The sequence below is a fragment of the Anastrepha obliqua genome, chromosome 4, assembly GCF_027943255.1.
Source record: "Anastrepha obliqua isolate idAnaObli1 chromosome 4, idAnaObli1_1.0, whole genome shotgun sequence".
Taxonomy (NCBI): Eukaryota; Metazoa; Arthropoda; class Insecta; order Diptera; family Tephritidae; genus Anastrepha; species Anastrepha obliqua.
The window spans coordinates 92212885-92228094 of NC_072895.1; the positions used below are offsets into that span (position 1 = coordinate 92212885).

At 39.3% G+C, this 15210-nt stretch overlaps 2 protein-coding genes across 2 annotated transcripts; one reads left to right on the plus strand and one right to left on the minus strand.

The window, feature by feature from the left end:
• Positions 1-7212: 7212 nt before the first annotated feature.
• On the plus strand, positions 7213-8351 carry LOC129244974 (trypsin delta). The gene has a single exon (XM_054882906.1). The coding sequence runs from the start codon at positions 7281-7283 to the stop codon at positions 8100-8102; it is 822 nt and encodes a 273-aa protein (XP_054738881.1). The 5' UTR covers positions 7213-7280; the 3' UTR covers positions 8103-8351.
• Positions 8352-13534: 5183 nt separating this feature from the next.
• On the minus strand, positions 13535-14332 carry LOC129244281 (trypsin alpha-3-like). The gene has a single exon (XM_054881898.1). The coding sequence runs from the start codon at positions 14330-14332 to the stop codon at positions 13535-13537; it is 798 nt and encodes a 265-aa protein (XP_054737873.1).
• Positions 14333-15210: the final 878 nt, after the last annotated feature.

Genomic DNA, 15210 nt, shown 5'->3' on the forward strand with positions numbered 1-15210 from the left:
AGCCGACAAGAAATGGTCCTGAGTCGCCATTTTGGAAAAAAATGAAAACAATTTTTTTTTGTACTTTCGAAAGGTTAAATAAAGTTGTGTTAAAGCTTCAAAATAATATAATTATTTTATCACCTTTAAAAATATGTTTAAAAAGTTACCGATTTTGCGGCTTCTACATGGACTTGCCCCCTTAACAGGCAGTTTAACTTGACGAATATTTTAAAATGGGACTGACAGAACTTGTCGATTAGATGATGACTTTGCACCATTTATTTGATAGCGAGGCAATCCGATAAGGAAAATATTTTGTTTGTCACTCCGTAATTCCACCGACATGTTTACACACTAAACAATGGAGCACTAATAATCTCAAAAATCACGTATGAAATGACACATGAAAGTATGTAGTTACAACTCACAGCTCAGTATACCTACAAGTATATACAACTTGTATGGACATGTTTAAATTGCAAGACGGCACGGGTTATCGTTTATAAATCAAGCTAATGATGCTTTCCATTTCAATTCAACCGGGCTATTCGGGTCATATTCTTCGATTTCGATGTAACTCAAATATGTTGCTCTCTGGTCAAAATAATAAGACATATTTTTTTGTTCGCCCGAAAAAATTTTTTTTCAAGAGTTATCGGCAATTTTGTTTTTCGGCTCAAACTCGATTTTTTTTAATTATATAAGAAACAAATTTTTTTAAATGCCCATAACTTAGTCAAAAATGAACCGATTTTAATAATTCTGGGTTCAAAATGATTGTAATAACTTACACGAGCGACTTCATGTAGAAACAATTGCAAAAAGTAGTTGAAAATTTTTTATTTAGCAAAAAAGAAAAAAAATTGAAATTTTTTCGAAATTCAATATTTCAAAAAGTGTATTTTTTTTTGTTTACAACTTTTTCCAAATCAAAAGGACATCTCAAACTTTAATTGAGCTGAATGCCAAGTAGCTAAAATGCGTTGTTTTTGAGTAATGAATTTTTGAGTAAAAACCCTCTTTCGCACTTTTTGTTTTTTGCAAAATAAAACATTTTCAACTTCTTTTTTGCAATTGTTTCTGCATGAAGTCGCTTGTGTAAGTAATCATAGGGGGCCATATCGGTAACAATGGTATCGTCTTCACTAAATAATTTTTTCTTAACCACTCGAAGATTAACATCTACAACATTTTTTTTTTGATATCAATTGGGGCTCTGTGATTGTATGCATGCCTCTAGCGAACTCTTCCATGGAGATGTAGGTTCATATGTACGAATGAAGGTGCTATACCTGTAGGTAGTTTATTCAATACAGATCAGCGTGACATACCTTTCCAATAGTGATTCAGCTTTGCCCCATCTTACGCATTCCTTCGCTGTCAGCCTTAGTTTACAAGAGGGCATCATCCTCCGAAGACTCGTAGGCTCTTAGTATTATATATACTTTTAAATAAATATGCTGAGTTCATAGCTAGATGTGTCAGCCGGAGCGGAGGAAGCTTTTGGGGAATTTTCATTTTCACATTATTCCATAACTTTTTTTTCATTGCAAATTAGGCAATAAATTTAAGTTGCTTTGTATCACTCATCAGTTTTTAATCATTTGGGACTTTCTTTAAATTCGTATAAATTCTAATTAAACAAGCCGATTAAAAGTATTATTGTAGTAGTATTAATAGCATATGTAATTTATCAGTTGATAATATGCGCTAATTACTCATTCACTCAACAATGTCACTAATAATGTATATAATCGTATCAGTAGTCCGTTTCTGTGCCCGATTCGTGCATTGTCATGGTGCTAAGTCCATGAGTTGGTTTCCCACAAATCCTTTTTATTTTGGTGAATTGCTTCAGGTAAACGGATTATAATGATAAAATAATAGTCCTTATTAAGTGCCTGACCTTCTGGCAAAAATTCGTGCGGTACAATACCGTTGTAATCCATAAAAACCGTGATCAAACTTTATTTTTTGACAGAAAATTACCTGGTTTCGTTTTCTGGTCTTGGTTCGTGCGGAGCTCTCCACTTACTCGCCTGTCGTACTCATAAATCTACGTCTCATATTCACTGATGATGCGTTTGATGAATATTGGGTCGGATTCAACCTTGGGAATGGCTGTCTTTGATGAAATCCACGCGATATCATCGCTTTTTTGCATGAAATTCATGTCATTTGGGGTAACTTTGCAGCAACGCGGGCCAAATCTAAATCATTAACTACAATTTTCTGAACGGATCCTCTGCCAGCTCTTCTAAGTGGTTATTGATCAACTCTTCTTTCACTTTACTGATGTTTTCATCAGTTTTCGATGTCGACGGCCTGATACTCACGATCTCTCCTGAAGCGCTCATGCGATTCATAAACGGCTGACATTCTACGAGGATATGAGGAATCGTAAGTGCGGCTGCACAGCAAAATCGACATAATGGTTGTGGCTCATTGCTTAGCACATGTACATGTGTGATGATAGAGAAACCAAATCTAACGAAGCATTTCTACATTACAGCAGAGGTCGAAGGAGGAAATTTTACGGCCGAGCAGTTAGTGTTAATATTTTTATACGCATGAGTGTAGTTGAGCCAATGTGACATTCTTCTATTGGTAGCGAAGCAGGAGACGACTTTTAATACTTTTCTACTGGAGAAAAGCATACAAGTGTGAAGAGGAAATTTCACGGGTAATTTCGCGACGTCATCTGCACGTTCGTTACCAGTTATGCCAACATGGCCTGGTAACCACATTAGTTTCACGTTCTTCCCTAGCTCGATTAGCATTTACTGTATGGCCACTATGGGTTCACTGGTGTTGGTAAGGTTTCTGATGCCTTCAAATACAAAAAGGCTATCAGTGCATATAATGTGGCATTTTTCCATAGATTTGGCAAAAAGAAGGTCTGCTAAAATTGCTTGCGCTTCCGTGTCAAATGCGCTTGCTCTTCGAATGATACCGTTTGAATCCACAACAGCAAAGGCTGCACCGGCATTGGATTTTGAGCCGTCTGTATATAGAAACTCTCAATGCCTTTCCAAGAGAGGCTGAATTGCTTCCAGAAACAACTGTCGGAACTCTAAATCATTTGTATTACGTTTGGCGTGCCTTGTAAGATCCGTAATGAATGATTTAGTGTGAAGCAACCAAGGTGGCTGTTTTATAGCTGAAACCGGCAATGGAGTAATATCCAGTTGTATTTTGTCTATTAGCTCCTGTATTGTGCTAATTCCATACTTGTGTTTCAATGGACGTTTTCTGGATTTCAGCTGTTGAACCTCTTTAGAAAGGGCTAAGTTAGTTTTGCATCCTAGTTTTGATATTTGATGACGTCGAGTGAAAATTATTCGATCTTCAATGGAGGTTAATCCGCCCTCAGCTAGTAGGTTAGCCGTACGAGTTGTTCTAAACGCACGCAAGCTTCATCGAACGGCGGCATGGTAAGAAGATTTATTAAGCTATAAAGAGCTTCTCGTGGTTGCAAACTTAAATACATTTTTAAAAAATTAAAAACACCTACAGCTATGGATTTACTCTAGACGGCGCAACCTTTGCAAATGTCAAGCAGTGACGGTGAAAGTTTGGCAGGAATGTTAATAAAAAATCTGGCGATCTACTAGCAAAAAACAAAATTCAAGTAGAACTCGAATCGGTTGACTTAGAGCACCTAGTTCACCTACCAGTTGTTCCGGGAACTTTTTGATCAAGGTGCTAGCTACAGAAACGGGCTACTGAAGTAGTCACGTGATTATGTCGCGTTTTGCATGATTTTTTATATAGTCCCCATAAAAGCCAACTACAAACTTGTGCAAATAATTGAACTTATTCAAGTGCATGCAACAACAATTGATAAGTTTAATTTTTATTTAGGCGTAGATTTGTTTACTAATATTTCTCTAGCAACTACCGAATTTTTATGACGAATATAAAGTCTGTGATATGGAAATATTTGTGATCATAAACAGCTTTTTTTTCATTTTTTCACCCAGCAGAATTTTTTCAATTTTTCTTCGTTGCATTTTAGTATCTTTTAATTTTTTGCGATGTTGTATTATTTTTAATTTTTTTTTTTCGATGATTTCTTTTATCTTTGAATTCCATTTTTAATCACTTATTTTATGGAAGCTCCTCAATTATTATCAATATCGTTCATTGCATTAAGTGAATTTTAATAGCGACATAATTTCTTTACTACCGCTAATTCTTGCACTCTTATCTGCTTAAAACGCAGTAAATTTAAACGCCTTCTTAAGGGGTCACGCCTATGGAAAGTCTAATTGCAGAACCAAAAAGGAAAGAAGAGAAATACGCATAAGCTGCTATAGGAAGAGAAGAGTAGTAGAAAAAAGGTCTACTTTACTTTAGAACTAGAGAGCTGAGAATTTTGCAGGTATTTTTGAAGAGTTCAAAGAGTTGTATAAGAAAACTCTAATTGCTGATGATAAATAGGATTAAAATTCCAAAGGTATGATAACTACTTCAGTGGCGATAGCATAGCGCTACAGCCAATTTGCCTACAAAATGGGCATCTAAAGGCATTGCACAGATCCATAAGTAAAACCACTCTCAGCTTGTTGTCAAAAAATGCGCTCAGCTAAGATCACCTGATTCCAAAACGCTCTTTTATGTAACATGGTTGCATAAAAATGATAAATTTCATAGAAAATCGTATCAAAAAAAAGGAAAAAAAATCATTATTATGCCTAGGAAATATAGGTTTTAGGAAGATTTGTTATTTTAAATTTTCCAAGTCAAAGATATTATTTTGAATTTTTTTTCTATTATTTTGAATGTCACCATAAAAATTTTAAGTTGGCATAGCAACCCCGCCCCCATCGCACACCTGACGGCCTGTCAAACTCACACCAATGGTGCCTGTCAAAAACTAGGAAGGAGAAGAGAAATTTTTTTACCTTGTATTTTTGTACATTGCCCAAAGGTTTATGGATTCTCAAGTAAAATTGTTTATGGTCTACTTAAATTTTAATTTATTTATCTGAACGTTTATTGTTCTCAGATATATTATTCTGAGGTTTATTGTTCCATAATTTATATGAGTGCACGGCAATACCACCGAGGCGGTGTAGCCTTTTGTAGGACATTCACAAAGAATGTGTTCTGAATTCTCAGTGTCCGTTTCACAGAATCGACAGATGATAGCCTAAGAGAAACCAATTTTGTTTAAGTGATGTCTCAAGGCTACAGTGGCCTTAAGTTAAGTAAAGTATCCAGTTAACACTTTTAAGTTTACTCTGCTGAGTGAAATTAGTTTATCAGAAATTCCTCTGTCGGGCGTTGGGAATTGTTTCGCTTGTCGCTGACCGATAGAATTTCGAATTTTTTTATAACAATTTAGCTAAGAAAAGCGTCATTATATACTTTTTTATTGATGATTTCCAAAAAGTAAAAAAAAAAATAAAAAATTATTTTTTGGAGGTCCCTTAAAATGTTTTAGAAAATTATTTTTCGAAAAATATTACTAAAGACGGGTAATGTCTAGAGCAGAGAATTTGCAACTCATGCGCCAGAACTCACAAATGAAATTCACCATGTCAAAATCTAAATTGATCCTATTTGAATCAAACAATTGGCTTTTTGCATGGTGAATTTCGTTCGCGAGTTTTTGTAGAAAACTTGCAAAGATGATAGATTACTAGGTTTGGCCGATAAATATGGTGAAAAACAAAATTGTGAGGGGAACTGAGGCTGCTACGTCACGGGAGTATTCGTAAGCTGAAATCTGCACGATAATTTTACACACTCATCTAATCTGTCGCTGTTGAGACGGCAACGAAGTGACATTGTGTTAATTTTTTTCGTATATCAGTAACAAATTCTTTTTCGTAAACAAACCGGTTCATAACTCCTGCTACGTCAGCCCATCCGCTAATTCTGTCAAATTCGCTGAGAGTCGACTATTGGCCACACCATTAAAAATCTGTTCACCATGGAAAAGTTGCTCATTCTCTGCATTAGGTGTTCTAAAAAGAGAGAATATTGCCTGTCCGCAATTTTAATGAGCCGAAAGTTATGCACATTTTAGTTGCCATCAAATTCTTAAAGCAGATTAAAATAGGCCAAAAGTAACTAGTTTTTACCTGTTGGAAGAATGAGAAAGGTTTAAATCAATATTATATTCCATTTACTCAATACATAAATTTTTTATTATTTAATAGATGAAAATATAAAATAAAATAAAATAAAACAGGAAAATAAGATTGGAGGTCTATTGTAATGACCAAACATTTTTTCAATCACACTTCAACTTTTGCCGATCTTCAGTCAATATTTCAACCTTAACGGCACCTGAAAGGCTTTCTTCCCAGTTGGACATTCACATAGAGCTTTTAATGAGGGCCGTAAGTTTCCCATATTCTTACGTTTGGCAGAACGTAGAAAGTACTGGGGATTTCCGCCATTCAACTTCCAAACTTTTAGCAGTGCTTACCGGTCGTTGGACGATCGGAATACACTCAGAAAAGCTAGAGTGACCAATTAATCCTCATTACAGTAGCTGTGGTGACCTTTCAGAGGAGGGGACTTTTGAACACTTTCTCTGTGAATGTCCGGGTGTGGTAGTCAGGTTATTAAGGTCACTGGGTGCTGCATTATACGACGGCCTGCAGCAGTACTCCAACTTAAATCCCATCAACCTTCTCCGTTACATCAATAGCTCTGGTTGACTGCGGTTATCTGTCCGTTGGAGGTTTCATAATGGTATCGAAACGGCGCTTTAGTGTTCCTTGGGGAGAGCCCATCTGGTACTTGAACCATTTCACCTACCTACCTACCTACCTACCTACACCTCGTTTTTCCCAGCATCGTTCGAATACTGGCTAAAGCAGGCGCATAAGACTGAGGATGGTAAGTTTAACCAGTCAGTTTTGCTCACTCGCATTGCTAGTCTTGAAAAGAGTTCACCGAAATAATGCAATTTTTCTTCAGCTTTTTCGCAGTTTGGAACTTTCGGAATTGATCTTTGTCAGGTAGTTGAGAAAACAAAAATAGCTGAAATAGTTTTCGAAATTTGGAATATGTAGTTTTTATTGCATAATTTATTAGCTCGGCTAGTAAACTTCACACCGAATGTTATGTCACAGCATTTTGCCTTTGCGACTTCATATAAGATAGCGGATTAGTTTTCGTACCTCATTCAGTTCGCCCCTTGGCCAACTAACATTTTTCGTATAAAAACACTTAATCATCGCAGATATGCCAACAAAGTGTTTGCGCAATTCGCCTTAAGCACATCGATTACTATTCGTTACTTCGTATACGCAATTGATGAGCTCAATAAGCTAACGATGAGTGGTGCTTTCCATTTCCGTCTACTTACACTAGCCAGCTTTTGCTTGCTAGAACTACAGGCCGCCGTTGTGCCTATCAATTCCGCCTTGCCAAACGCGCAACCGCTGCAGGATGGACGCATTGTAGGTGGCTATCAAGTAGATATCGAAAAATTTCCGTATCAAGTTTCCATACGTCTCGACTCGTCTGTGCTAATACACATCTGTGGCGGTTCGATTTATGCGCCGCGCATTATTATTACCGCTGCTCATTGTCTGAAAGGGCGTTACGCTTCAACCATACGCATCGTGGCCGGATCATCCACGATCGCTAATTCTACAGAGGAGGGTGTGGCCGTGCAGAAGCTAATCTACCACAGCGGCTATGTGAAAAAGACGCATGACAATGATGTGGGTCTTGTCATTTTGAAAACAGCTTTGGTGTACTCTAGCACGATTCAAGCCATTCCATTGGCACAAAGCTCTGCATTGGTGGGCACACCAGCCATCGCCAGCGGTTGGGGCAAGGACGATGAGAATGCACAGCAATTGACCAATTTATTGCAGGCAGTCGAATTGCAAATTGTAGATAGCGAGGAGTGTGCCGTGCAATATGCAGTGAACAATTATGTAATCACCGATGAGATGATATGCGCAGCCGCGGAAGAAGGTGGCAAAGACACATGCCAAGGTGATTCTGGTGGTCCGTTGGTGGTCGATGGAAAGTTGCTGGGTATTGTTTCGTGGGGCATTGGTTGTGCTCAACATTATCCTGGCGTGTACGTAAGTGTACCATATCACGTCGAATGGATTGTGCAGCAAGCAGCGCAATACTTGTGAGAGTGACAGTGAAAAATAGAAAGAGAAAATGCAAGTGTGGCGAGGTAGTAAAAACTTGAGGAACCGGAAAAGGGTGCGTGATTATAAGTTTTTGTATGAGATGAGAAGACAGAGTGAAGGGGATGCACCATGCAAACAAAAGCGAAAAGAACAAAAGGCCAATGAACAAATATTACATAATTTACATATTTTTTATTATATTGATAAATGCATGCGCTTTGATTTTTATTATAACAATTCAGGCTTACTTGTTTGCCAACTTTACTTGTTGGGAAATAAAACACTTAAGTTTAATATGAAAAACAAAAAACGGTTTCCATTTACATCGGTGGTATTTTCCAAATATTTCGTAAGTAAATTAAAGATATGCCAGGCTTATTTGAGATGAAGGGGATGAATGAACTTGATGATTTTCTTACGATTTCAGAAACACTGCTTACTGATGGTTTTGCCGAAAATCTTGAGAAGGTGTTGGTGTGTGGGTGATAATTTCAGGGAAATGCTGCATAATTGCATTAACTTTCCAACGGTCGATTGGGCAACATGTGACCTGCTTTGTCATGAAGGATAGTTGGTCCACATATGCCTGTTAGTTGCTCAATTCTCTGCATTAGGCGGTCTGTAGGGGTTCTGCACTAAGCTTTCTAAAGGGAGAGAATATTGCCTGTCCACAATTTTAATAAGCCGATGGTTATGCAAATTTTAGTTGCCATCAAATTCTTAAAGCAGATTAAAATAGGCCAAAAGTACCTAGTTTTTACCTTTTGGAAGAATGAGAAAGGTTTAAATCAATATTATTTTCCATTTACTCAATACAAAAAACTTTTTATTATTTAATACATGAAAATATAAAATAAAATAAAACAAAATAGGAAAATAAGATTGGAGGTCTATTGTAATGACCGAAAATCATTCCCATCACACTCCAACTTTTGCCAATCTACAGCCAATATTTCAACCTTAACGGCACCTGAAAGGCTTTGTTCCCAGTTGGACATTAATACAGAGAAAGCTTTTAATGAGGGCCGTAACATATGCACGTTAACCAGCTCTGGTAGGTTATTGAATTATTGCCAATTGCCAATTCAATGCGCTTTGCCTGAACAAGACGTTATCAACATTTTCTTTTCTCTTCGCGCACGTAGGGCAATTAGGTGAGCTGTGAGATGACCAAATCTATAGAGATATTTTCTAAATACCTCATGCCCTGAAAGGTATTGGGTTTGGTGGTAGGGTTTGGTGGTAAAATCAACATAGGAAAGACAAAAGCATTTAACCTGAATTGCCCCCCATCGGATTCTTTAAAAGTGGGTGCGCAGGTCTTTGAAAGCGTGGATAATATCTGTTACTTGGGATGTATAATCACCGCCGATGGAGGAAGTGAGTCTGACGTTGAAAGCAGAGTTACCAAAGCCAAAGCGACGTTCCGCACTCTTGCACCACTCTGGCAAAATAATAACATAACTACACACGCCAAACTGCGAATTTTCAACTAATGCGTCAAGTTAGATCTGCTATATGGCTGTATAACGTGGAAGGTCCCCGCAAAGATCACAAAGCATCTCCAAATGTTCATCAATCCAACACCGATTTACGGAGGAAGGCTAATCAATCCGATGTGGCAAGTGAAATCCGCAGAAGAAAATGGCAATGGATCGGCCACTCCCTGAGGAAGAGCGACAACAACATCGCCAAACAGGCGATGCGATGGAACCCCTTACAATAGATAGGACGAAGTGCGGGCAGACCACGAACCACCTGGCGCCGCTCAACGGAGGCGGAAATGAGTTTCGTAAATAAGACCTGGAACGAACTGAGAGCCCTTGCACAAAACCGTGTTCGATGGCGAAGAGGAGTTAAAGTCGTATTATCCAACTAGGAGTTAGAGGATCTTATATATACATATTTAAAGTTTTGTTCATATAGTCTTATATTATATTATTATATCTTATATAAACTAACTTCATTTCATTTGCCAGAATGTCTATCGGGAGTAGTCCTGCAATGACGAAGAATGCGTAATCAGAAATTGTCCGGAAGCCCCAGATAGTTCGCAAAGTGTTTAGCCCATAGACGGCTATTCGTTTGTTTTTGTTTTTTTGCACAGCTATTTATATTCAATGCATCAACCCAAAACGGTGCCGCGTACAAAAGGACAGAGCTGATAACCCTACTATATAATATTCTTTTGCTATGGCTAGGGCCTACGTTGTTTGGTATTATTTGTGCCAAGACAAGACTGTACACTCGATACTTTCTTCGCCGCATATTTTAGGTGCATTTTAAAGTTTAAACGACTATCAATCATAATCCCTAAGTATTTAATAGCGGGTTTTGAATTGATAGTTACAGTTCAGGCATTTACCTTTATAAATTCTTCTGACCTGCTGCTACTTATTAGAACCACATCAGTTTTGTGCTCTAATAATTCCAGTTTCATGGACATCAACCAAGCCTTGATCCTACCAACGGATTCGATGGCGATCTCCTCAATATCTTGGATGTGCTTTGCCACTATAACCTGCGCGATATCATCCGCGAATGCAATGAGGTTGGTTCTACATACCGTCATACATATGGTGCCATAGTAGTGGGCCTAAAACTGAACCTTGGGGAACACCTGCTGTTACATTGCACAATGCCTTTGTCAGCTCTAAACCTCAGTATACGGTCCGAAAAATAGCTCTCAATAGTTCTGATGGTATAACTGGGAGCCCCTACTTTTATGACGGCTTCTATTATACGCTGCCAGCTAGCAATATTAAAAACATTTTTAACGTCCATTGTTACCACTGTCGGGTGGGATTTCCTCAAGCCGAACTGCTATGTGGAACAGCGCCGTTAGAATTGTGAAGGACCTCTCCGAGGCGTTTGATACCAAACGAGGTTTCAGACAGGGTGACTCGCTGTCTTGTGCCTTCTTTAAGCTGACGTTGGAGAGGATCGTACGAGCCGCAGAACTTAATCGCTCAGGCACAATTTTTTATAAGAGCGTACAATTGTTGGCGTATGCCGGCGATATTGACATCATTGGCCTTAACAACCACGCTGTTAGTTCTGCCTTCTCCAAACTGGATAAAGAGGAAAAGCGATTGGGTCTGGCGGTGAACGAGGACAAAACGAAGTACCTCCAGTCATCAAGCAAACAGTCAGCGCACTCGCGTATCGGCACCCACGCCAATGTTGACAATTATGATTTCAAGGTTGTCTGAGACTTCGTTTATTTAGGAACCAGCATTAACACCGATAACAATGTCAGCTTGGAAATCCAACGTAGAATCTCTCTTGTCAACAAGTGCTACTTTGGACTAAGTCGGCAATTGACCAGACTCTCATCATGTCCGTCCTAACGTATGGCGCAGAAGCGCGGACGATGACAACATCCGATGAAGCGACGCTTGGAGTGTTTGAGAGAAATGTTCTGGCGCCGGTTAGCATGAGAAAGAAACGACTGGCGCGCTTTGTTAAACTCGACTAAAATCGAGTTAGTGGTTATCGCGCCAATTAAGAAGAAGAACTGTTATGTGGATAAAATGCCTATATTTTCTACGAAAGATGATAGCCTGTCACAGATAACTCTCTCGAGAATTTTCTACATTATACCTATTAAGCATATCGGTCGATAAGATGCGGGTTCAGCAGGTTTTTTATTTCCCTAGGGTAAAAGCACAAACTTACTGGACAAGAATTTTTGGGGTGTTTGCGCGCTTTATGTTTTTGATAGTACCACCCGGTAAGCTGCGGCCCAAGGGCTGATATCAGCTTCTTCGCAAAATTTCTTAAAATTGTCTTGTTTGCTTGTTTTCATAGGTATTTTTAATGACTGCCTTGCTGATCTGAATATATAAACGTTGTCAACGAAATCGCGTCTCCCTCTATTGCGCTGCACCTTACGTCTAGCGCGGAGGCAAAATGATCTCAGTAGTTTCATGTTTTCGTTCACCATAGCAAGGAGATATGTGTTAGCGAACAACTCGGCTGGACGTGGAAGTGTCGCAAGCTTTACGTAGTCCATCTACTAGGAGTTTCATTCTAGTCTCGACTAGACCTGCTGTGGGACTTCGCTGTCAAGTCTTTTGTCCTGCCACTGTGGACCTGTTAGTTTGAGTGCGACTTTGGTTCTTCTATCGGTAAAGTCCATTATGACGGATGCTGCCTTTGTCGCTATGTATTTGGCCGAGCTCCTTCTCCTATTTGTGGCGTGCGTCTTGATGTTGTTCCACAAATGGAGGGACCTACAGTCTTAAGCCAACTCCGTGCGGCAGGTAGTTTTTATTAAAAGATGGCAAAAATACACTCGGAGGTTTGCTATTGTCTGCCGAGGGGAGATCGCTATTAGGGCTATGAACCTGGTAGTCACGCACAAACTCATACGGCTAGGACAGCGCCAAGGATCCATAATACAAGAAGAGCAACAAACCAACAAAAATTTAACTCGTCTCTTCCTAATTTGAAGGAGATTTTTTTATTTTTAAACTTTGTTTATATTTTTTTACTAGCTTATATCCGTGGGTTTCACCCCACATTTCTATCAAAAAGTATGCAATGTAAATAAAACAACTTTAACTTTTTTAAGTCAGTTTAGGTATTATTTAAAACGATCGGATATACGACATTTTTGTTATATTATTTTGAGTATAAATAAAAAGGTTTTTCGGTGCGCCAACTCTGGAGCAGGCTACATATAATTGGCCATGGGTAAAACATGAGTTGGTTAGATTGCTGGACTGTTTACTTACCGATAAAGAATGCATTCAATTCAGCAATACCTCTATCGTTGATAATATAAATTCGTTTCTATATCAAATGGTCTAACCCCCATTTTTCTCTAAGCTCATATTTTTTCTAGGAAATGCGCCCAGTGATATGCAGTATGAAAAATCCCATTTGTATAGGAGGTGTCACGCCCCATTTCTAGCTATCACCAGTTTTCATGCAGGTGTTAGGTATTAGCCTTATATAATCTCTTACCAAATTTCAGTTGTCTAGCCCAAATACTTCCGGAGATATGGACAATGAAAAATTGCATTTATATGGGAGGTGCCAAGCCCCCTTTTTCGTTTTTCTCAGTTTTCTTGGAAGTGTTAGGAATTAACCTCATATAACCCCTTACCAAATTTCAGTGGTCTAACGTAAATACTTTCAGAAATATGGACTGTTAAAAACTCCATTTGTATGGGAGGTGCCATGCCCCCTATATATATCAAAATATTTTTTAGCCTATGACCATCCCGGTAAGGTATCCAGTTCGTGTTTCTAATTTGGTTACGATCGGTTTATGCGTTTAGGACGCAAGTCGATCTATAGATAATACATAATTTGAATTTTATATATATAGGTTATAATTGTTCTCTGGGATAATTGCATATACAAATCTACAACCTTCTTGTGTTGAATTTCGTTGTCCCTTTTTGCTTCCATCATTTCACTTTTTAATACTTGTTATACAGCCATGTCCTTAACGTGTGCACATTACTGTATACTCCTGGCAAGTTAGGGCGCGCACAGCCGATACCCCACGACACAATACCCACCTGTTCTCCATCAACCACCAACGGCCCACCGGAGTCGCCCTGACACGCATCCTTGCCACCCTCAGGTACGCCCGCACACAACATGCGCTCTGTTACGGTATTATAAGTATATGGCGCATACTGCTGCTCGCATTCGCTGTGATCAACTACTTCAACGCTCACTTGTTGCAATGCAGTCAACAGTTGGCCGCCCTCCTGTCCACTACCCCAGCCAGTTACCACGGCGGCTGTACCGGCTGGCGGTGTCGCGTTGGCCATTCGTATCGGTTGTGCTTTGTCAGAGAATGGTATGCGCGTCATCAGTCTGATCAAAGCAATGTCATAGTCGATGGTATTTGCATTGTATTGCTCATGTCGAAAGATGCGGTCGACAAACGCTATGCCACCGGATACATCTTTGTACTTCGTTACACCATATTTTATGCTGTGCTGCCGTGGTAAGGTGGGCGTAACACAATGACCCGCTGTAACAACATATAAGCCCTTAGTTTTCTCATCGCCAGTGTCCAATATTGAGCCGCCACAGCTGTGTGAAACCAAGTAGCGAACAGAAACCTGATAGGGGAAGTCTGTGATATCGGCATTCTCACCCCCAACGATGCGACCGTCCAGTGTGTAGAGACGTGATGTGGAAGTGTTTGCTGCATTGCCGATGGCTAATAGCCAACCTACGATCAGGACCAGAAAATGTAACATCGCCATCGAAAATGTAACTTTATGTAATTATTTAGCTTAACGTTTAATTGTAGACGTCGTCTGTCTTTATCTTGGGCACGCAATGCATTTTTATATGAAATCGAATGCATGATTTCAAAATTTTCTTTACATATCATTGCAAACCATATAGATAATGCAGTGCCAATTATCGCTCAATACAAACCATTTGGTCTTATCTATTCCTTATTGCCCTTAGATACAAATATGTGTAAGATAACCGATCTGGATCAAAATTTTAACTAAGGCGGAAATGATGCCTTCAACCTATGCAAACAGCTGGCTTGAATTTATACAAGCACTGATATTGAAAAGCGATTGCATTAATTTACGAGTATTGGTTCAATGATATGATGAAACCACTAAGCCAGAAAGAAGCTTAAGAGTCATGAATTGATTTCCCCTGCTGGGGAGTCACACGAACTCCAGTTAACCTTGGAAGCGGCCTCATGTCCAGTTCCAGATCTCTTCACGCTCCAAAATAGGAGGTGGGTCCGGGAAGTAGGTAGGTTGGTGAAAAGGTTGAAGTACCAGTCTGCCACTACCCAAGCAGCACTAAAACGCCGTTTTTATTCCATTATAAGATCTCCAACGGGCAGATATCTACAGCGAACCAGAGCTGTTGATGTAATGGAGAAGGGGAATGGGATTTAGGTTGGAGGACTGTTCTAGGCTGTCTTAGAAAGGAGCACACAATGACCGTAATTGGGTGCTCTGGCTGCCAAACCCGGATTTTTACAGAGAAAGTGCTCAACAGTCTTCTTTTCTGAAAGGTCCCCACAGCTTCTGCAATGGGGATTAAATGGTAATCCTAGCTTTTCTGCGTGTGTGCCGATGGTCCAATGACCGGTAAAAACAGC